This window comes from Schistocerca nitens, chromosome 5 (genome assembly GCF_023898315.1).
Source record: "Schistocerca nitens isolate TAMUIC-IGC-003100 chromosome 5, iqSchNite1.1, whole genome shotgun sequence".
Taxonomy (NCBI): Eukaryota; Metazoa; Arthropoda; class Insecta; order Orthoptera; family Acrididae; genus Schistocerca; species Schistocerca nitens.
Window position 1 is genome coordinate 353,820,941 of NC_064618.1, and position 25,282 is coordinate 353,846,222.

Here is a 25,282-nt window from a genome sequence, read left to right on the forward strand (position 1 = left end):
CTAGGGGACTTATGACCACAGCAGTTGAGTCCCATAGTGCTCAGAGCCATTTGAACCAGCCATCCGGTATATGAAGTCCATGAATTGCTGCAAATGGTCTCCAAGTAGCAGAACGTAAGCACTTCCTGTCAATGATCGGTTCAGCTGGACCAGGACCCCAGTCCATTCCATGTAAACACAACCGACGTCATTATGGAGTCACCACCATCTTTCACAGCGCCTCGTTGACAACATGGGTTCATGGCTTCATGGGGTCTGCACCGACCTCGAACCCTACCATCAGCTCTTATCAACTGACCAAACAGCGGTTTTCCCGTCGTCTAGGATCTAACTGATACGGTCACAAGCCCAGGAGAGGTGCCGCAGGTGATGTCATGCTGTTAACAAAGGCACACGGATTGGTCGTTTCCTCTTAAGCCCATTAAGGGGAATTTGTACGTGAAATTCGTTGAAATTTGACATTTTCTGTTTTCTACTCCATAATGTACTTGGATTTTTCTGAACATTTTGGTATATAATACATTAAAATCAGACAATTGTGAGACCTTCAAATAATATTTGTCAAATTTCGAGGTTACACATATACTGCCACAATTAAGCAGTCATTATCTTGGGAACTACACAGTCTAGAAGGCTGTGAATTGCGCCTACTCCTACGTCTCAGAAGTTGGCATTACGAATAAACAAATCGGTCCTTTGTTCCTGATACTGTCTGATGGCAAGACAATAAAATGTTCTGGAAGACTAACAGACAAAGTAATTGATAAATTACAGGAATGTTATGGGAAATCCATTAGAGATAACCGTGACAATTTAGAGAAGATGAAAAGAGCTGTGTGGAGCACTTTCTTTCATCGAATATCAACCCATGAAAAGCCATGTCATGCTTTGGGTCCTCCTCCACCAAACCCTTGTAGGAGGCACGCTGAATTTTCCGGCTCCCTGCATGAATTTACACATAAACATTCTCTTCCTTTGGCAATAATGGAGGCAATCAAACTTATTTACAGAGATTTGGCAAATCCTGAGCTAGTAATGAAGTGTTTACATGGGAAGACCCAGAATGTGAATGAGTCCTTCAATAGTGTTGTGTGGTGCCGTGGCCTAAAACGTGTTTGTTGGCCTTATGGCTCTAAAATTAGCAGTGTCTGTTGCTGTAATAACTTTTAATGGTGGGAACTACGAAAGAATTAAGGTTCTGGAAAAGTTAAGGGTAAGATTTGGACAGAACACAGCTAAAGGACTGTGGGAACTGGATGAGCTTCGCGTACGTGAAGGAGAGTTAGCTGCTCAGCAAATGACAAAAGAAGCAAGACAGAAAAGGAGGAGGCAAGCACTGGGCTGTTGTGACACTGAAAAAGACACAGACTATGGGCCAGGGCATTTCTAGTGCATAAAAGATGCAGAAATGTAAGTCTGTATAAGAATTTGTAACAGAAAAAGTTTTAAACCTCAATATCTCTGATCTACGTTTTTTGTAATAAATGACACGTTTTCTAAAAAAGTACTGATGGTAGAGACGTGAAATTTTCACAGCATACCAAGTGTGAGATTCAACACACATGGAAATAGAATAACTAAAATATCCCGAGCTGTTTTGTTTTTATGTTCATTTATTTACAAAATTCTGTCAAAAAATCAAGTGTTTGAAAGAAAACAGATTTCGTAATAATTCTAGTTCAGTGTATCTAGAAAGGTACATTCAATAATTAAGGAAAACTGTAAGTTGGTGTCTTAAAAAGTTTCCAAGATAATGGGTCACAAAATTCGATAATTTAACATTGGCGGCATAGGACATACAATGTCCCCTTAACGCCACAGTTCGTCGCATCGTCCTGACAGATACGTTCGTTATAAGTCCCACATTGATTTATATGGTTATTTCATGCAGTGTTACTTGTCTGTTAGCACCGGAAACTCTACGAAAACGCCACTGCTCTGGTCGTTAAGTGAAGGCCGTCAGTCACAGCGTTGTCTGTGATGGAAGGTAATGCCTGAATTTTGATATTCTTAGAACACTCTTGACACTGTGGATGGCGAAATATTGAATTCCCTAACGATATTCGATATGGAATATCCCACTTATCTGGCTCCGGCTACCATCCCACATTCAAAGCCTGTTAGTTCCCGACGAGTGGCCATAATCATGTCGGAAACGTTTTCACATTCCGAGTACAAATAACAGATCCGGTAATACACTGCCCTTTTATATCTCGTGTACTTGGTACTACCGCCACCTGTATATTCGAATATCGCTCTCAGATTACTTTTGTCGCTCAGTGTGTTGTTTCATTTATTACATGTTTAAGTTCCTTCTATATTTTGCAGGTGATTAATGAAAAGATTAGATTGCTAAACCTTCCTGAATTAATTATCTGTAGCTATGTGTAACTGCGGAGATGTATTGGAACCCGCAACTTGATTGTTTTCCCATTCATTTTGCCTTGGAAATATGAATATAGGGACGGACGTGTTTGACGGTTCAGGCAAACACTGATTTATAGAGAGATGGATTACATTATTTAATAATTAACTTTTTTTACTACCTCTAAAGAATTTCATATTGATTTGTCATTACACTTTTGTTTCAGAAAAAATATACTTCACAACCCCGATAGAAGATAAACTTCGCGATGCTCTTACGTTTGTCTTGCTTATCTTTGGCTCTCGATGGTTGTTTTTCTTGTAATGTTTTCTACAGTTTGAGTTCTGCTATTTTGTCATTATGTCACATTAATGTGGGGCAGTTAGCTGATGTGAAGTTCTAGAGATGCTTGTTATATACTCTGGTTTTAATATGAGACAGGCACTTTTAGCCATTGATTCCAAGAGATTGACCGAAGCGGAAGAATAGGTCCCTGAACAGACTTAAGACTCCAGATTAACAAGGAGAAACAATAAAAGAAAGAGAGAGAATCAGGAACATGTAAACCAAAAAGATTACGAAACTGGGGTGTATTAGGGACAACAGAGATGAGTCACAAATCAAATACAACTTTGAGCTGAATTTCCTGAGAATTAGATTTTCCGACATATTTATTTTATGCACAAAAAATCTATTTGAGCTAGAGACCTTCATTGTTTGGGATGTTTCAGGTTACTATTTCGAGGAAATCAGACTACATACACTAGTGTAATATCAACAGGAAGGAAAATACGTACTGATTAATTATGAAAAAGTTAACATTTCTAGAATAAAAACTTGTGGCTGAAATGACATGATTGTAGTCTGCTTCTGAGATAGATGTGTTTTTAATGTGTACTTAATGTTTCAGACATCTAAGTGAGATAGTTAGTCAGTGCATAGACCAACACATAAAAAAAAGTAATATACTGATCTTCACATGAGTTGTAATAAACATAACGTGAGAAGTAAAATGGTTCAAATGGCTCTGAGCACTATGGGACTTAACATCTATGGTCATCAGTCCCCTAGAACGTAGAACAACTTAAACCTAACTAACCTAAGGCCATCACACACATCCATGCCCGAGGCAGGATTCGAACCTGCGACCGTAGCATTCGCGCGGGTCCGGACTGAGCACCTTGAACCGCTAGACCACCGCGACCGGCTAACGTGAGAACTAATGTGGTTAATTGTATATCAAAATTGGTTAATTGTATATCAAAATGTTCAGCACGAAAGGCTCCTATTGTCCTACAGGTTTCATCCTACTATGAGCCCACGTTTTTTCATTAGAGCCGCGTAACCTTTTATTTTCCCAGGCGTTCATAGGCAAGTCACCTTCAGCGTTTTGCCATCGCGTCACAGGGGGCAGAACAAAATATTTTTAAAAACATGGAAAACGTTGATTATTATGGCAACTCAAACAGCTCTAAAATGGCTACTGTATGTAAAAGTCACTCTTCACTTTTTTCCCCAAACATTCGAAGAGACGCAATGGGCAATTGTTCGTCATCAACTCGCTTATACGAACAGTGTCACACACATGGATACAGACTAAAATTATTAAAACAAAAACTATAAAACGTTAGTTGTAGACTAGAGAGGAAAGTACATCGGTATTGACCATCAGTAAACAGGACAGTTTGTTTTCGATAAATGAATTCATATGTAGTCGCTCGAGAGCTGCAAGCTTAGCGTAATTCTCAGTGCGCTTTCTTCTGAGGAACGGTCAGAGAAACTCGTGATATGGTAAAAGAAAGCCACAGCGTTAAGACCGAGAGCTGCAAGTTTAGTATTGTCTGATTGTGATTTCTTCTGAAGAAATTCTTAGTGAAACTCATGATATGGTGACAGAAAGCCATCACATTGAGACTTGCGAAACTTTTGTGGGGATTCGTACACTACGCAAACCAGTTAACGGATAACTTTTTCGGGACGTCTCCCATTGCTAAGCAGAAGTCTGAAATTTGGTCCAAAGGTGCCTAAAACCTTTCTCTGCAATGACGCAAAAGCATGGCCCCCTGCGACGTCACGTCGGGGCTCGGATGCGAAAACCAAGGCCAGAGTCCAGAAGTTCATGGGTTATTGATGTCGCATTGGCACCAAATTTCACTCTAAATGCTGCCCAACGCTACCGTGGACGTGTGATACGATGGGAAGAACGTCACATCCCTGTCACACGTATTTCTCGCCTTCTTTATGTACGTCTGCGATAGAGGTCAGAATTGCGACGGACAGCGTCGAATTCAAGCTGATGTCTGATGGGTGGCCGAGGAAAATCTTTCACACACCGCTGCTCATAACTGACACGAGATGTTCTTTTTGGGTGACATAAGGGACGTCAATGAAACCACTCATTTCTTTGCGGGGATTGGATCTCAAACGTTTCGCCGTCGGAAACGACAGCTCGCTGTTTGATGAACACCAGGACGACGTTCTTGACAACTTTCGACACTCTTCACACCCTCCGGACAGTTCAGCCCTCCTCTAAGGGCGTCGTGGACCAGCAACCTCGCTGAACCTGACCGCATTCCCTCGGATTGCAATGCGACAGCAGTTTTTGCTGTGGTCTACAGGGCAGAACCACCACAGAACGTTCAAAACCTTTCGACGAAATTTTAACGAAATCCAAAGCAGCAATGGGTACCTATTCTTTTTTTAGCCTTCCTGTTTCGCGCTAAACACCAAATTACTCGTATAGCCACCAAACGAAAATGAACTGAAAAAAGTGAATTCCGTTTTGTGAGCAAGAGTAATGATGCCTTTTGTCCTTTATCGATTCATAGTGTATGATTGTTTCGAAAAGCGTGAAGTAGTGACGAACTCTTTAATTACACCACGTTACTGGCAGTTTATATAGCAAATTGATGGAGAAGCTACTCTGATTCTCACGTAAAGCAACTCTATGCTGGTGAACATCTCACAGTCTGGGAATTAAGTAAAGTAGAAACAGCCAAGCATAGTGTACTGGTTGTAGTCATGGTTTCTGGTTTGTGTATCTTTTGAGTGATATCGAGAACTCTGATTTCTATGCAAAAACAGTTGAGTTTTTGAATAATCTAAATGTATGCATTAGCAGTATTGTCTACCGTCCTCACCTTCGTGGGGTCACTGTTGCAGTTCTTATGGAAAATTTATTTTGCTTGCATATTTGTTAAGATTTGCTAACCATGCCTTTTTTCGCTCAAATTAAAATTTTCCATTCATCGTTAAATATTTTATTGCGAAATTATAAAGTACGGTATTTAAAGTTCTAGTTGGTTGGCACATGCAACAATTTTCTTTAATTTCTTGAAAAGACTACTGTGCAGTTTCATCGTGTAAGCTAATTATTTAGCCGCGTTGCAACAGAAGCTGGTGTTCCCCTTCCTCATTGTGTGATGCTGAATCATCTGAGGTACGACGCAGGATCACATCTGGCGGATACGTTACGTGCATTTAGTTGCAGTTACAGTCACTTTCAGAAACAAAAATATGAAGGAAATAAGATAGTGTAAGATATGTGCAGAACATTCTGCGACCGTTTTTCAATTAACTGAGTGAAACAGGACGAAGCTTCGCTTTTTTTCAACAGGATTCGGCAAGGGCTCATACGGTCAATATTACTTTGCATGCAATTCACGCTAGAAGTCCTGATTTAACTCCGTGCGATCATTATTTGGGGGGGGGGGGGGCACGGAAATACACAACCAATCCTCACACCATAGAGGAACTGGAACTGACCGATAAATCCGTGAATCAATTAACTTAATATCTCAGAGAGAATTACATCCTGTGTTTCTTGAGTAGATGTCAGAAATGCTTGGAAAATAATGGCAGGCAGTTCCAGCATCTCCTTGCGTGACATGAGTGAGCACAAAATTTATTAACTTGTATTGTAAATGTAGTAATGCCGTGCCGCAACAGTGGGCGGGTGACACGGCATCTTCTCGCTGGGCAACGGAGTGCTCGCTGCCGGGCATCTACTGCGCTGCACAGGCGGTCATCAGATAAATGGAACGCCCAGTATTTGGATATTAAAAGGGTAAACCACTCTACAAACACAATTTTTAACCATTCTCTAGTTTTTGTGGCCTGATGGTATAAAATACTACAGTGTGCTGTTATTTCTTACAGATGCTGTTCCACACTTTGTAAAAGCAGCAACTGCATTAAAAACTCTTCACCCCAAAGTTATACATTTGACGTGTTTACCCCATGGGCTACACCGCGTAGCAGAAACTCTGAGATCACAATATCCGAAAGATGAGCATCTTGTTCTCAAGAGCAAGAAAATTTTCATTGAAGCACCTACTAGAGATTCAGTTTTCAGATTAGCTTTATCTCCTCAGTCTATTTTAAGATGGTGGGGTTCGCGGTTGAAGAGCGCATGTTGCTATGCTTAACATGTCAGTGATGTGAAAAAATAGTACACAGTTAAGATCCAGAAGACGAGTTTATACAGATAGTTCAAAAGTGTTTGATCTCAAGTGATATAGAAAATAAATAGCAGTACATAGGTAGTTGCTTTCCAGTGCTAAGGGAAGCCAAAAAAGGAATTGCAAGCAAAGAATAATTCATTGCAACTATCATTGTCCCTAGTGTGTCAGGTATTGCCAACACTGCCATCCTAAACACATGGAGTCGCAAAAATTGATTTGGATAAGATGGATGGACTTGCTGGTAAAAACCAACCTATAAAACAATTAGTGAAATTGAAAAACTCCTGACTGGGGAAACGTGTGAAGTGCAAGAAGGACTCACTAAAAAAGAGATGCGGAGTTTCATATACCGGTGACCTCTTGTGACGCAGACAGGCCACTTTCACTTTACAATCCTTTTCCAGTGACAAACGCAGAAGTTCCACTGCATAAAACCTCAGCATGGCGTTTCTCGTCTGTTGCAGCAGTATTGAACAATATATTGAGTTTCTAATACAAAACATTCTTTATTTTGTTTCACATTAAGATTTAGAGTAAAGCAATTCAATAATTTTCAACAGTAATTAAGTACAAATACTTTTTTTCAGGATAAAATTCAGGCATCAGTTGTAAATTAATTTGTCGCCTTTAGAACCCTACAAAATTAGGGATGTTATAAATCTTTAGACCTTGGCATTACATATACAAAGGAATTGGGTAGTTTTCACATGAAACATGAAAATTAGCCGATTCCCTTCATATATTAGAACAACATGCCATATTTTTTTCAAATATATTATATTAAACTTCTTTATATGCTTTGGTTATATTGTTATGTATGATTTTATATATGCTTCTTGCTGCCAGCACAACAGATACATAGATAGATTCAGTTACTATGAACTGTCAATCATTGTTTAAAAATCACATACAATATCCACATTTTTGGACATACCATGTCATTATGCTTCTATGGAGCAATGGAGAAAATATTGACATGTGTTAAACCAATACTAAGTAAGTTTCTGTAATATACTTTTTATACTTCACATAAAAATGTAGCTTAAGTCTAAAGATTTATAATATCTCTAATTCCGAAGATAACAAATTAGTCTGTCGAAACCGGTGGAGCAAAATAAAATTTCCAGAATGATATTTTCACTCTGCAGCGGAGTGTGTGCTGATATGAAACTTCCTGGCAGATTAAAACTGTGTGACAGACCGAGACGAGGTACTGGTAGAAGTAAACCTGTGTGGATGGGGCGTGAGTCGTGCTTGGGTAGCTCAATTGGTAGAGCACTTGCCCGCGAAAGGCAAAGGTCCCGAGTTCGAGTCTCGGCACACAGTTTTACTCTTCAATTTATGTATAATCTGTAGCACATGTAAAAAAAATTTTTTTTCTTCCACTTCTGCTCCATCTATCATGCTGATGTTTTCCCTCATACTGTCCCACCTAACAGTGCAAACTAGAGTAAGAGGTCAAACCAGAATACACAATGTGAATGTGGCATCACAAGTGCATGACATACAGAAATTTGAACTCAAAATCAGTGTGTCGTTGCAACGTATAAATTATTATGCCTGTTTTGCAATGCTTTACCCAAACAAAAAAGAAGACAAATGGCCATCTAAAAAAATTCAAGGAACAACAATAAGAGAAAAACGAAAAACGAAAAGGATATACAAACGAAAACCTATAAAATGACAGCAATGTTAACCAACTCTAGAAATAATTTAATAGAATGAATTTTTTTTAAATGTATCGTTGTTAATATATTTAAATAAATATACAAGGTTACAAAAAAATCTCCCAGGAATTTACATAATAAAATTTATTTGCAACTGATGACTGAATTTTATCTTTAAAAAATAATATTACAGATTCTGAAAATTACAGCCATGAATAAAATAACAAATAATATAACTGCGGTGGACTGATGACAATATTTGTTAATCGTAATATTTTTATGCATATTTTACGAATTTTTATAGCGTATTTGCTTGCAATTTGTTTTTGATCCCTGTTCCTGCACACAAATTCGGGCTCTGGTGATATATAAAGAGAGATAATATAACTAAAGATGTTATACCATTTTCCTCTATTGTTTGTTAGGGACTTATAATTCTTTGTTAAGCATAAATTTACTTGATTCTACTTCTATTATACATTTCGCCTAAACGCTCGTAAATATAGATTGTGACTCATAAACAAAGGGGAAAAAGAAAACATAACTTACATTGTTACTGTTTTACTTATTTTCTACGTTCTATAGCCAAACTCAAGCGTATGAGGACACACACTCATACGGAATTCAGACTGAAACAATTGAAAATAGTTGATTATGTAATTAAAATGACACCTGAAACCCTGAGCAAAGGCACATAAGCAAATTTAAAAATATGGCGTCTCAAACTGTTATATTTGCTAGTTGAGTTTTCTGTTCTTTTTTAAGAGAAGACAGCTATCTTTTACTACCACTACACATCACTGGGACATTCGTAATGAGTCTATGGCGTTCCGGTTGTACTATATCCCATATCGGCAATGCATAAAAAGAAATCGTTGGCACTTGTTTGTTGACCCAGTAGAAATGAAACTTTTTGCGTGAAGTTGCCCTAGAAGATGAATAAGCACTTTGCTATGTATCGCCCACTGCAAACAATGCAATGCGAAAAGCTGATCTAACGGGTGAGGGGAGGGGGGGGGGGCAGAGAAAAATATTCTAAATGTTGGTCTACATGACGAACGGTTTAGTACCCATATATCAATAAAACTGCAAAGATTCATCAGGATAACGTGTTTCGAAGCTACAAGCGATTATTGCCAATTAAGAAATATCTGCATATATTAAAAGGCACGGCCATATAGCGGTCTGAAATGTTGCATTAAAGCAAATGATATATATCCTACGAACTTCATAAAGATTCTGTAAGAACAATACTGTCACCTAGATCTCATCTACTCTGGTGTGCGTCCTTTCTCTTTATTCCACTACTTCAGCAACTTCTGTCGAGCCTTTATTTCCTCTCCAGCGGCAAGAACATGAGAACTCTTCCAGGCGAATGAATCTCTAGAACAAATTTCACTCATGGTGCTAATGTACATGCTGGATTTGACATTACTCCATTCTGTTGCTGAGACGTGGGCTATCCTTTTCTTCCTTGTCACTTTATCGAACGGTATTAACTGAATGAAATCCAAGGGAACGAGAACAAAGGGACACAACGGCAACTTCCTTACAGCATTAGGGTTCAGGAATAGCAGCAATTCTAACCAAAAAGAATATAAGCTTTCGGAGAAAACTAACCTGTTGGGCAACAGCAAGAGACATTCACTCTCCCGTGCAATCTATAAGCCATTGGGACTGTTTTTCACTTGCGAGATTTTAAATTTTCGATATTACAATGACAATACTGAGTTTATACATGCGACAGCTCTTTCATAGATACCTGGAGTACACTCCATGGGTACTTACATACGTCGCCGGAAATAACAGCATGCAACCGTTGATTACTCCAACAGCGAGCTGCATCATTGCTATAGGATTCATGACGCTCTCGAGGTGATTGACAAATCTGCAAAGACGAAATACATCGTGTTTACAATGGTAGACGAGTGGCTTACGCATTTCAACAACCTCTACTGGGTATTGAAAGTGAAAACAAATTATATACATCATTAAGGGCCCATGAGTGTAAAGTTGCTTAGTTCTTGTTTGAGCAGTTTCACTACCGTTTCAGTCATTCTGCAGGGAATAAATCAAGCTTCGGAGAAGGACTATTATTACTTCATTCGTTTATTGTCTCTACTAGTACTAGAATACTGAAGCAGTTTGCCAAGTATGGGATAGTATTGTACCTAGAGGATATTGTACCTAGGAACACGTGTGTTTCCTAGTTGGTACATTAGTCTACTGACTGACTTTCGAATAACAAGAGGGAATGCGCACTTGAGACAGCCATATACAGTTTCCGTAATTTCCTTCAGTTTTGTTGTGTTGTGGGCAGCATTTGTAAATGTTTCGCGTTCGCGAAATTTAAATGCTGTATTATTTTTTGAGCTAGTAGGAATATATTGTGAATTCTATAGTGAATGTTATGGACAGTTAAACCGTACTTTATCGGTCGTACACCATCTTGTACCTTGAAATATGAGAAAAAGGTATTTTACTGCGGAACATGTGATACTTGAAAATGAACCGAATTTCTTTAATGAAATAACAGTTTTTCTTGTGGTGGAAATGGAACTTTGTGCTGGTTTCCAGCACCTTCTGTTTCAAAAGGTATATGTTTTTTGACAATAGTTCTGCTTAAATTGATTTCACTTACTGATTACTTTTGTGTGGTAGAGTACTAATGAAACAGATAGGCGATGAAGTACAGTATTAACAAGATTTTCACGATTGCAACGCTTTTAAATTCCAATAGAACGTTTGTTTTAGCTACATAGCCATGTTGTACCTTGGAAGTTTTTTTCACATTTGGAAAAACTTTAATTTTCGGGAGAAATTTTTCTGCTTTCCAAACAAGACTGTGGCTGTAAAAACTGAATGCTACCATATAATAATGTAATAAGGAAATAGGCCGACGGAAAAAAAAACGCGACATCAAAAAATAAATAATGTAGAGTAACGGAATTTTGGAAATACATTTGTCTAGATAACGTATTTAAGCGATTTTCACTGAGAGATAACAGGTTAATGTAACTCGAGATAAACCACTGCAAATGTGAAATACCGGTACACTAATAACCGACGTAACTGCCAGAACAATGCATGCAACTATGCAAACTGGTATGCACTTTGTTGTACAGGGGCCGGATGTCAGTTTGTTGGATGGCGTCCCATGCCTGTTGCACTTGGTCGGTCAATACAGTGGCTTAATGCTGTCTGTGGATTGCACTTAAATTGTCGTGCAATGATTTCCCAAATGTGCTCGATTAGAGACATATCTGATGCTAGAGCAGGCCTACACAACAATTCGACTCTCTGTAGAGCATGTTAGGTTACAACAGTGATCGGTGTTCGAAAACAGTCACCAGATTGACGAACAAATTTGCCGTCAGTGTGTGTGGGATTAACACGAGAGTGCTCCTGCTGTCAAACGAAACTGCACCCCAGACAGTAACTCCGAGTGTAGGTCGACTGTGTCTAGCACACAGACAAGTTGGTCGCAGGCAGGCCCTCAACTGTCCTTGTTCTAACAAGCACACGGTCATCACTGACACCGAAGCAGAACCAGATTTCGTCAGAAAACACAATAGAGCTCCACCCTGACCTCCGATAGCTCTCACTTGACACCAGTGAGGTTGCAAATGGTGGTGGTTTGGGGACTGTAGATTGCACGCTACTGGGCGTCTAGCTCAGAGCTCTCCGTGAAGGTACCGATTTGTAACAATGACTGCGCTGACATCTGCTGCTCAAATTGCTGCTGCAGATGCAGTACGAAGCACCAGGGCTACACGTCGAACAGGATGGTCTTCCCTCTCAACAGTGCTACGTGGCCGTCCGGAGCCCGGTCTTCTTACGATTGTACATTCTCATCACCACCGCTGCAAACACTCATGGACAGTGGCTACATTCCTGCCAAGTCTTTCCGCAATATCGCTGATGGAACATCCAGCTTCTCGTAACCCTATTACACGACTTCGTCCAAACTCAGTAACGTCTCCTTAAAGGCATTCTTGACCAAAAACAACGCTCACGACCGTTACAGCTTGTGTTTAAAGTAAACATGATTTGCATCCTTATAGTGGTGCTACTAGTGTCACTCTTAAACGACTGGCGCCAAATTTGAACGGAAATCATATTTTGAATTCAGAAACACGCCTACTAACTTTCGTTTATGTCACACAATTCCTTCCTGGGGTTGAGATTTTTTTTCCGCCAGTGTATATTTAACTTTCTTTATTGGGCTGGCTACAGACAAAGATCTGAAAAGTGTACTAAAGTGTAACTCTCTACCTTCCCGTCTAGTCTCCTTGTCCTCCTAAGAATCTATACGTAGTCGCTACATCGATGTCAGACACCATTTGCAATTGCGACTGAAGGCGAACTAAAAACCATGCCGAAACTGCTCTTTAGTGACTGAGGAGAACAAGGAAAGCTTTCCCAGGATCCGAGTATCCAACAACCTAAAGCATCCGTCGAAACATTGTGCTGGTAAAATGAGGCACTTTGTGTACTTCAGCACGCCAAGAATGGCAGTATCAGATCTCTCCGCCGTGTGATCGTTACTACGTGGCTAGCATATTTTAAATCTGCACCTGACGAAGAGGACTAGTTGAAGTATTATACGAAGATTAGACTTTTAAGAAAACTCCCGGTAACTTAACAGCTACCACTGCAGGCTATTGGGATCACTATTACACTACCGCTCGTTTTGTTGACGGCACCGTCCCACAGACCAAAGATCCCTGACTATGTGAAATACAGCGACGGAAACGGAAAATGATCAGCGTGAAGCACCAATCCCATATTTGTGAAACTTTAAGAACATGAGGGGATTAAATGATTAAACTTTCATTCCTTTCGGAACTGATAGCAATCGAGCACATTAGTACGAGGTGTGGCCACCAAGGACACGAATGCACAATTATATTCCCTGTGGGACGGAAGTAAGCAGACTCCGAATATCTTCTTGAGGAATTTCTAGCGATACCTGAAAAACATACTGGGTCTCTTCACGAATAATGCTGGTGGAGGATAGTATGAAAGATTGCGTCTTGCCATCACTTCCCAGACATGTTCTGTGAGTGAGGACTGGGCACGCCGGCCAAGAATCCGTAGACTTCTCAGTGATTCGTGGTGCAAATTGCAGAGTGTGGCCTTGCATTGTCCCGCTCGAATGTGCCAGTTGTTACCCTAAACCGGATATAAGCTCAGCCGAAATTTTGCGAATAACCTAACGGTATTCCGAAAGGATAGGCTAAACACGGTTGGCGGTGGCGTGTTTGTTGCTGTGAGAAGCAGTTTATCTTGGTCGCGAAATTGAAGTAGGTAGGTACTTCCTGTGAGTTAATATAGACAGAGGTCATTGTTGACAACCGGAATAAAATAATAATTGGACCCTTTTTACCGGCCTCCCAATTCAGATGATATAGTTGCTGAAAGGTTCAAAGAAAACTTGAGTTTGATTTCAAACAAGTACCCGAGTCATACGATAATAGTTGGTGGTGGCTTTCATTTACTCTCGATATGTTGGCGAAAATACATGTTTAATTCCCGAGGTACACGTAAAATATCATCCGAAATTGTGCTAAATGAATTCTCTGAAAATTATTTCGAGCAGTTAGTTCATGAGCCCAAGCGAATAGTAAACGGTTGTGAAAACACAAGTGACCTCTTAGCAACAAATAATCATGAGTTAATAACGAGCATCAAAACCGATTCAGGGATTAGTGAACACAGAGTTGTTGTAGAGAGATTGAATATTGTAATCTCCAAAACCTCGAAAAATAAGCGAAAATATACCTATTCAAAAAAGCAGATAAAACTTTACTTGACGCCTTCCTAAGAGACACTATTCAAAAAAGTAGATAAAACTTTAGTTGACGCCTTCCTAAGAGACAATCTCCACTCATTCCAAATTAATAATGTAAGTGTAGACCATATGTGGCTGAAATTCAAAGAAATACTATCGGCAGCAATTGAGAGATTTATAGCAAATAAATTAACAAACGACGGAGCTGATCCTCTTGGTACATAAAACGGATTAGAACACTGCTGCAGAAACAACGAAACAAACATACCAAATTTAAACAGACGCAAAATCCCCGATAATGCCTATCTTTCACAGAAGCTCGAAATTTAGCGCGGACTTCAAAGCGAGACGCCTATAAGAGTTTCCACAACGAAACTTTGTCTCGAAATCTGGCAGAAAATCCAAAGAGATTCTGGTCGTATGTGAAGTATGTAAGCGGCAAGAAACAATCAATGCCTCCTCTGGGCCATAGCAATGGAGATACTATCGAAGACAGTGCTGCCAAAGCAGAGTTACTAAACACAGCCTTCCGAAATGCCTTCACAAAAGAAGACGAAGTAAATATACCAGAATTCGAATCGAGAACAGCTGCCAACATGAGTAACGTAGAAATAAATATCCTCGGAGTAGTGAAGCAACTTAAATCACTTAATAAAAGCAAGTCTTCTGGTCCAGACTGTATACCAATTAGGTTCCTTTAGGAGTATGCTGATGCATTAGCTCCATACTTAACAATCATATACAACCGTTCGCTCGATGAAAGATCCGTTCCCAAAGACTGGAAAGTTGCAGAGATCACACCAATATTCAAGAAAGGTAGTAGGCGTAATCCACTAAATTACAGGCCCATATCGTTAACGTCGATATGCAGCAGGATTTTAGAACATATATTGTGTTGGAACATTATGAATTATCTCGACGAAAACGGTCTATTGACTCACAGTCAACATGGGTTTAGAAAACATCGTTCCTGTGAAACACAACTAGCTCTTTATTCACATGAAGTGTTGAGTACTATTGACAAGGGATTTCGGATCGATTCCGTATTTATGGATTACCGGAAGGTTTTTCACACTGTACCACACAACCGGATCGTAGTGAAATTGCGTGCTTATGGAAATCGTCTCAGTCATGTGACTGTATTTGTGATTTCCTGTCAGAGAGGTCACAGTTCATAGTAATTGACGGAAAGTCATCGAGTAAAGCAGAAGTGATTTCTGGCGTTCCCCAAGGTAGTGTTACAAGCCCTTTGCTGTTCCTTATCTATATAAACGATTTGGGAGACAATCTGAGCAGCCGTCTTCGGTTGTTTGCAGATGACGCTATCTTTTATCGACTAATAAAGTCATCAGAAGGTTAAAAGTGAACTGCAAAACGATTTAGAAAAGTTATCTGAATGGTGCGAAAAGTGGCAGTTGCCCCTAAATAACGGAAAGTGTGAGGTCATCCACATGAGTGCTAAAAACTCGAGAACTTCGGTTACACGAGAAATCAGTCTAATCTAAAAGCCGTAAATTCAACTAAATGCTTAGGTATTACAATTACGAACAACTTAAATTGGTAGGAACACATAGAAAATGTTGTGAGGAAGCCTAACCAAAGACTACCTTTTATTGGCAGGACACTTAGAAAATGTAACAGACCTAGTCATAAAGCGTATGAAAATGCGGTTTACTTTCTAGTTACATAGTGGCGAGCATTCAGCTCTCCTTTACCAATTGCTAAGTCAATCCTGTTGTCATATCCAGTATCTCCCCCACCGCTTCCTCCACCATGATTCTAGGATTGCTGAGATCTGCTTCTACCTAACAGCAGCTTCCTGTGATCTTCCAACGTGTCGTCTACAGAAAAGTCCCTGTTGTCTTTGGAGTGGTATTAGCTGTTAATGACAAAAAAAACAACTCGAGATCTCGCATAGCTTCCAGTAACCCGTTCCCGACTGTTAGTGTTGACACTCTGGCGCTACCCGCGGCTGGCTTATCACCGTAGTCATCCACGTATTCGTCAGTTCCATTCGAAAAATATTGCTATCTCCTCGTGGTGTAGTTCTTCTGCAGCATCCATGCTCAGTCTTCTTGTGAGATTGTGGTCCTGGGTCCATCACATCACCAGTCTCAGTCACTGCTATCCAGACAACTGTGTGTGTGGTCGATGCCCTGATGGCCCCCACGGCATTGAGTCGACCATTCTCAGTCTGAAAGATGGCCTTCAGCTGCATGTTCACATCTACTGAGCACGCAGCGTTGCAATATCTACCTGAAAAGTTTCAGTAACGTTAAATATACCCAATATCCAGCATGGACTCACACCATTTTCAACCGCAGAAATGGTGTCTTCCTGTGCTGAAAATAGTGAATAACGAACATAATTAAACATTCCTTGGTGAAGGCTTGTAGCAAAGCTGGAATCCTGTTAATTCCTTTTACATCATAAATCGGTTATACATTCAGAACAATTTTGCCGACAAGGAGAGGTCCTCTGTAATGGAATCGACGTTTTGAAACAAACTGTACCGTGATGTAGGTTTCGGTCCCAAGTATCACACCCTGCAGCCATTCACCCTTATGGGTCCTCGTTTATGAGGTAATCGCTGAAAGAAAATGTGTTAAATCTGCGTGATCGTTGACAGCATTAAACAAGTAGTGTATTCCAGACAGTTTCTGTAACGTAATGGTAAATGTCCAGTCCTTACATGTAAAAGACTGGGGGTTCGAATCTCATCAATTACATTGAACTTTTTTATTTTTGAATATTTATTAAAAAGGCTTTCATCACTATTTTCTTTCAGTTAATCGCTTTGAATGTAACTTTTTATTTCTATTCCTTTGTCGCTTCATTTCAATCATCGTATTACGTTTTTCAATTACTCTCATTTTTCTTCCCGTCATTCCTTTTCCAGTTGGAATCTAAGTACAAGTGAATTTAATTACTTTTATTTCTCTATCACGATATTTAAACGTTTGAAAATTTTGATCTATCGGTTAAAAAACAGATGACGCAATACTCTGCTTATACTGACTCTGCAGTAGTGTCAAAAAAGTGCAGTTTCTTGGATGGTAATCGTCATTCAGACATTGAGACATAAATTCTTATTGCACTATGGATAAAATAAAGAAGATGAATATTGAAACGAAGGAGGGGTTTTAAGTAAAGCGAAAGCCACACGAATGGGGAAAATAAGTAATGACTGTAATAACATGGACGGGAATATAAGATGTTAAAATCACATGAAAGAAGGAAGGAAGTTTGTGTTTAACGTACAGTCGACGTCGAGGTCATCAGAGACGGAGCACAAGCTCGGACTGTGTCAAGAATAGGGAAGGAAATCGGCTGTACCATTTCAAAGGAACCATCCCGGGATAAAATCACACGAATTAAGATTACAAGTAGCAAAAGAAAGATAGGAGAAAAAGTGAGAGCAATTGACAAAGTTAATACGATGATTAAACTGATGTGATATAGTACAAAAGCAAAATAAATTACATTTCATCCCATTATTTGAACAAAATGGGTGACCAAAGGCTTATAAATAAAAAATTAAAAATCCAAAGCACCAAAAGAGATTCGAACCCACAACCTCTTGCTTGTGAGGAGTGGACAGTAACCAACCAACAATGCAACTTATCTGTGAAAAAGTTACTTGTTTAAAGCTGTAGCACATCATGTGAAAATGTGAAATTCTTTTTTGTCGATTACTCGCAAACAAGGGTCCGCCACGGTGAATGACTGTAGGCTGTGGTACCTGGGTCCTTAACCTACATCACCGTCTAAATGATTTCTAAAAGTCGATCCCATCACTGCGGACCTCTCATTGTAAGTCGAATATTCAATGGTATTCGTTGGATTTGTCAACGTTAAAGAAGACCCACGAAATGATAAACTCACTGGGGAATAGTGAGCAGCCAACCTAAACATGAAATTTGTTGTAGTTACTCCTATGAAGCGTGTATAATACTAGTGAATTATTGTGTAGAATGTACTACCAGTATATACCTTGTGATTTCTTGGTGCGCCTGTATGCATAGACGCAACTCTTTGTACATGCTATGTAGTGAGATTTTCTCCTGAAGTTTCTGGTCGCCGTTTCCCAGCTGTAGATCAGCGATGATCGAAGACAATATCCTGAGCTGAGATGTGGCGTGGATCATGGCAGCGGTAAAGAAGCAGTCCATCTGCACACTGATTAGACCTATCCAGATCATGGAGACCCCTTGCAGAACATAAGACAGTGCGTAAACGGAGAATGGGCTGTCCTCCGTTAAGGGGAGCTGCTGGAAAGGCAGCCTTTTGGCTTCTGGTGGCGCGGTCAGTGGCACCAGCACCCAAGTGAGGGCTATCAACGGGTTATACACGAAGAAACCTCTCGTAAGGCGCATAGCGAGGCTCTGGGCTCCAGTGAAGATATCCTCCAACTGTAGACGTCCTCTAATATGCTCCCTCTGGCTAGCTACAAGGGCGTCCAGCCATCGCACCAGGCGGCAATAGCCGCTCTCGTGCCGCAAGAAGAAAGTCACTTTGAGGGCGCCAACGATAACGAACGACGCGTTCGACAAAGCCATCGTGAAGTCTTCCAGATATCCGTGTAGCGTACATAAGTTGATCACGGCCTCGGTAAAGTTTCCTAAACAGAGAGAGAAGAAGACAGCTACGAGAAACCGATAGAGCCGCGAACCTGCCAGCGGCCACAAGCCAATAATGTGCAGAATGCGCACGTCGTCCTTGAGTACGGAATTCCGCGTGTACTGCCACGTCAGTGGCCGACCTTCTTGCGAATCCCAGCCCATGGTCGGACAACAGATGACACCAGACTGTCCAAGCGGAAGACCTTGCTTTAGGATTTAAGCTCTATTCCCCTGGTAGCACCACAGCCGAGACAAAGGAGAAGAGGATCCTACCGAGTCGATGTGTCCTCCGCCGCACCATCACTTTTCTTATAACGAAAAGCCATCGATCAATTATAATACAAATATTTTACCTGTAGCGCTTACTAGCCGTTTTGCTGACGCTAGCACATCATAAACAGAATTCCTAAACAGCTCAGAAGAATCTTGTTAATTAAAGCGACTGCAGACACGAAAGTGGTGTTACATCACTCGTACATACACATCTTATAACGTCGGCTGTACGTAAACTACTATGCAACAGTGAAATTTCACAACGCGATTTAAATGCACCAATACATAAGACACACATCCTGACCGCGAGTACTGCTTCGCGAGGTTTCGTTATAAGATCAGACACAAAGGGAATATTCCTCTCAGTACAGAACGTAATTCCCACGCACCAACAAACAGAAGATTCACGAGTGAATAGTTAACAAGATGCGCTTAACTTTACCTGTAATTACAAGTCATTTGTAAACACAACCTAACTCTGCACAGCTACATCAATCCTTTAAGCTGATTAATGAAACATTTTGAAATTCTACTGTCTAATTTATGACCAAGAAGCGTTGTTTCTAGGAGCTCGTGAGTAAACGATCGATATTACAGCTGAATTTCCACTGGTGTCCAGTAAGCGTCCCCGATACGCAAAATCAAATATATCTGACGAATCCAACATAAAGGAGCTAAGAATTGGTGCCGTTTTTTCACTATAAAGTTAGAGTGGAGTTTTCCTTCATTTCGCCTGTAAATCAGGTTTTCGTGTTGCACTAGGAACTCCATGGAAGTAATACGCGTCAGAGGCGTCGACAGCCAACACTACTACGGCTGCGCCGACAACGCCCTCATTCGATTTGGAGAAAATATGCGTCCGTCTTCTTCGGTATTAAGTAAGTTGTCGTTGCTGTGATCTTCAGTCCAAAGTTCTGCACGCTAGTCTACACTTTAGTAACAATAATAAATGGAAGATTTGAACCGAACTTTTGAGTTTTACGGTAGTTATAATAACATGCACCTATTTTTTGATCAAATTTCACTCTCTAAAAATTAAAAAAAAACAAGGTTCAAATGGCTCTGAACACTATGGGACTTAACATCTGAGGTCATCAGTCCCCTACAACTCAGAACCACTTAAACCTAACTAACCTAAGGACATCACACACATCCATGCCCGAGGCAGGATTTGAACCTGCAACCGTATCGGTCGCGCGGCTCTGGACTGAAGCGCGTAGACCCGCTCGGCCACAGCGGCCGGCTCTAAAAATTCCATAAAATTTCACCTGTATAAGTTTCCTATCGTATAGGCTCCGTTGATCTCTTCCAGTATTGGTAAGCAGCGAGGAAGTCGGGAAAAATGTGGAAGAGGATTTCCATTTTAAGCGCTTACATTATTGAGCAGCTTAACATTACGACAGTGTTATTGATAGTAAAAGAAACAGCTGTAGGACCCAACTTTATTCAGTTATTCAGATAGAACTGCACAAAATAAACACGTGTATAGCGTACTCGTAACATGACTAGTTGCATATGCGTGTACAGCAATGTGAAAGAAAAGTACCAACAATACAACGTTCTTACGTTCATAACACGGTAATGTGAAAGAAGTCGAAGACTTGCTGAAATGTGCCAAAAATACAACGTTCGTACGTTCACAACATGAGGCAGTATATAATGACCATGCAGCTCTCTTAGAATGAAATGATAACTAAATCAAGACGTTAACCTGTCGACAGGCGTTGATATACATCAACGGGGACAGTTGAAAATATGTGCGCCGACCAGGACTCGAACCCGGGATCTCCTGCTTACATGGCAGACGCTCTATCCATTTGTGCCACCGAGGGCACAGAGGGTAGTGCGACTGCAGGGATTTATCCCTTGCACGCTCCCCGTAAGACCCACATTTCCAACTTAATGTCCACACACTACATTCGTAGTGCCCCTGTCAACTACACTCATTACTTGCGGTGGACAATCTTGCCAAGTCCAAAAGAATAGATAAATATAGTTAAGGCTAACGGGCCATTGACCTTCTTCTGTGCTGGATGTACACGCATTGCCCGAACCCTTACAGGACTCGGTACGATTGTCCGCCGCAAGTAACGAGTGTAGCGACGGATAACGAAATCTGACTTTGATTTGACAATTTTTGGATGGCGTGTTTCAGTTGTTACTGAAACGCGCCGTAATGTGGTATGGAAATGTGGACGGGTGTTCTAACGCGGTGTGATGCAAGTAAAATTCTGTAGATTTTCATTGATTTGTGAAAAAGCGTCTGTTATGGTTCGTGGTTCCAGTCTCACTGATTGTAATGTTTTCGGTCAGAGGGGGCGTGTTCTCTCTGTAATAAAAAACTGAGTCAAGGAATCAACGATCATCTTAAACGGATATCTTGTGACGTTCGCAAAGACCAAACGCAACGAAGTATATAGAACAAAATGAAACAGAAAGAAAAAAAAGGTGGATAGAGCGTCTGCCATGCAAGCAGGAGATCCCGGGTTCGAGTCCTGGTCGGGGCACACATTTCAAGCTGTCACCGTTGATGTATATCAACGCCTGTCGACAACTTAGGGTCTTGATTCAATTATCATTTCACATGATGCAGTGTCTTATTACAATTTTAATTTTCTGTACTTCATGAGTTTTAAATTCATAGCGTTGTACAACAAACGTACCAAAAATTCGGTTGGTCGGATTTCAGTCCAAAATTTCGTGTCAGTATTAGCTCGGACAGATGTATTTTGAAATTGTTACAGTAAGAATGAAAAATTTTAAAATTATGCTAAAACACTCTCTCCTGTCCTCGCCGTAGCTTCGAACACACCTGTTTTATAATGTCTGGATCGAGATAAAAATTTAAATACTTGCTGAAAACTGAAAGCGAGTAAGCCGGTTAGGCTGAAATAATTGGCTATTTTTATACATACAATTAACTTACGTAGTCAGATCATAAGTGACAACTTAGAACTCTGAGCTGAACTTAAATTTGTCATCCATTATACCATCATAGCGGGAATCAGAAGATACACAGTGTGTATCGAACCTTAGCGATAAAAATAACGCATGTGGTTGAGTTTCCCAAACAGAATGCTTCGAGATACGGAACTATACTCAAAAATCAGTAAACTGCTTACACTTCATAGCAACAAAATAGTGTCACAGCATTGTTCAAAGTGACAATCACCGGTCTCAGTGCATACATTACGACGGCGCATAATGTTTTGCCACATCCTGTCAAACGTAATTGTGCTAGAGGGAAATACACTCATGTCCAGAAAAAAACAGAACACCCTTGAACGACTAGAGACGGACGTTCATATCCACTAGAGACGTACATTAGTATGTTCTGCAGAAACGATTAGCATTTGAACCATGTCGGCCCTCGGGTTCAGGGTCAACAGCGATATCGCAGCGCAATACCGGTAAAACGTGCCTGCGACTCTCGTTGTCGCTTTAAACCGAAAGTAATGAATCAGTGAGACCTGAGCAGACGTGCAGGGTGCCTCGCAGACGTATGCGAGAACCGTACCGTCAAATCAGTGAGATTGAAAGCGGGAGCATTATTGGAGTGAGATCATGTGATGCATCCATCTTGGACATTGCTGCTCGTGTCGGACAAAGTGTTTCGGCAGTACAACGGGTGTGTGCAGAATGGTTCACGGAAGGCCGTAGAACACGACGAGATGGGTCAGGTCGCACAACCCAGACAACCGCTCTTGAAGATTGACACTTCACCCGAATGGCATTGCAGGACAGATCTCCGTCCTCATCGGCTGTGGCGCAACAGTAGAACAGTGTAACACATCGTACACTATCAGGGGTGACAGTACGTCGTCTACCTTGGCGAAAGTGCAGAAACATGCTAGAAGGTAATGATGTTGGGAACGACGTCACTTGGGACAGAATGGCATCAGATTGTGTTTTCGAACGAATCAGAGTTCTGTTTGTTTGAAAATGATGGCTGCATTTTGGTTCGTCGCAGACAGGGGGAGCACCATCACAGTGATTGCATTCGCACAATACATACAACGCCAACCTAAGGCATTATGGTGTTGGGTGCAACCACAAATTACAGTTGGTGCGTCTCCAGGGCACTGTGTCCAGTGTGACCTACGTGAATGACATCCCGCGTTCCGTAGCCGTACGCTTTTTGCATAACACCCCAGACGCCATTTTCAGCAAAACAACACACGACCACATGTTGCTGCACGAACACATATGTCTTATTGATGTCACAGGATGTCAGCCTGGCCCGCCAGACCACCAGACTTTTCGCCAGTCGAAAATGTGTGGGGCATGGTGAAACGACAGGTGGAGCGAAGTGACCCAATGCCAACCACCACAGATGAACATTGGAATCAGTTGAATTAGCATGGGTGGCTATATCACAGAACGCCATTCACTCCTTCTACGCGTCGATGCCCTCACGCATGGAACAAGTTGTCAGGGCCCATAGCAGACACTATGCTTACTAGGCAACAGGGCACATGCTGAACAGAGGTGACTGAAATTCTAATCATTTCCGCAGAACACACTAATGTACATGTCTTGTCAAAACGAACGACCTATCTCTAGTCGTTCAAGGCGTTCTGTTTTTTTCTAAACATGAGTGCGTTTACGATGGAGGTCTGGTGGCTGCACCTATGGAGAATGCTGGAAACGGACACATGACAGAGATGGCTGTGCTCGAACGAGACTTCGAAACTTCGTCTCCACTGCTTTCGGTAAAAGGAAAGAAGTTCGAAATCAACATCTCATCGAATTCGATGCGACCTAGCCCTGAAGGAAATGGATTGGGAAAGTAAGTACCCACGAAAGGGTTAGTAACCATCCCTGTGTTCGCCTGAAGTGGTTCAGGGACTCAAACTAAAACACAGATAATAATGGCGGAGCTGGAATTTAACTACCAATCGTCCAGAACGGATGATTGTTGGATTTTATGAGCGAATAGACATTGTGCTTATTGCTGAAGGAGCTCTTGGTTGGAGCAAAGTGAAACCCTTCGACCGCGCTTTTCTCAGAGAAAAGTCCTTACCTTCGCCTTCGATGGTTCATGAAAACTATGGAAAACATAACCCAGCGTAGTCGAAAGAGATCTGAACCCAAATTCGGGTCTAGTGCCATAACTCCATTCTGTAATACTTCGGTAAGTTAACCCTCGCGTGGGGCGATAGCTTAGCGACATGTACAATCAGTTCTTGCTGAAGGGAGACATCATATCATTTCTCGCGTCAGGAATAATGCTCGTGGAAATACTATGAGGATTTACAAAGATTATATCATTAATCGCAAAAGTTAACAGAAATCCCTCGCAGAGTGAAGCTCTCCCCAGATACAAAAGTTAATAAATCACTTAAGAAGGTCAGGAGAGTGTTTCTGCTAGAAAGAGCAGATAAGCAGTTGTTAGCAGCTCACTTAGTGAAATAATATCACTTATTTCCTGTAAGATGGACGTAGAGGAATTATGGGCAAAGTTTGATTGTAAATCGTGATCTGAGAATTATGCACCTAGTGAGTGGATTAAGCGCGGAAAAGACCCGCCATGGTTTAATAAAGAGTTTCAGACAAAGCTGAGGAAGCAGCGGCTGTGGCACTCTTGGTTCAAAAAAAAGGCGCAAATGACGACAGGCAAAGGTTAGTAGAGATTCGTGCGTCTGTGAAAAGATCTATTCGCGAAGCATTCAACTACTACCGCCGTCATACCTTAGTAAAAGATCTGACAGGAAGCCCGGGAAAATTCAGGTCCTATGTAAAATCGTTAAGTGGGTCTAAAGCTTCCATCCGGTCACTTGTTGGCCAATCTGGCGTGGCAGTCGAAGATAATGAAACAAAGGCCGAAGTTATAAATTTCACGTTCAAGAAATCGTTCACGCAGGACAATCGTACAAACATACCGTCGGTTGACCATCGAACAGACTCACGCATGGACGACGTAGTAATATGCATCCCTGGCGTAAAGAAACAACTGAAGGAGTTGAAAACAAATTGAAACGTCCCCTTGTAAAAATTATGAATGACTGTGCTGGTAAACCTCTTACGTTATTTGATTTTCAAACAGCTGAGCAAAACTGAACGTACTCAGGCATTTCTCTCTTTCCAGAATGAGATTT

At 41.0% G+C, this 25,282-nt stretch overlaps 1 protein-coding gene across 1 annotated transcript in view; it reads right to left on the reverse strand.

The window, feature by feature from the left end:
* Positions 1–19,002, reverse strand: part of LOC126260808 (odorant receptor Or2-like) — a 44,000-nt gene extending 24,998 nt beyond the window's left edge. The window contains exons 1-2 of the mRNA XM_049958176.1: positions 18,283–19,002; positions 10,284–10,383 (exon numbers count right to left, since the gene is read on the reverse strand). Of these exons, the coding sequence (XP_049814133.1) occupies positions 10,284–10,383; positions 18,283–18,848 (666 nt within the window). The 5' untranslated portion in view covers positions 18,849–19,002. The remainder of the gene's footprint in view (positions 1–10,283; positions 10,384–18,282) is intronic.
* Positions 19,003–25,282: the final 6,280 nt, after the last annotated feature.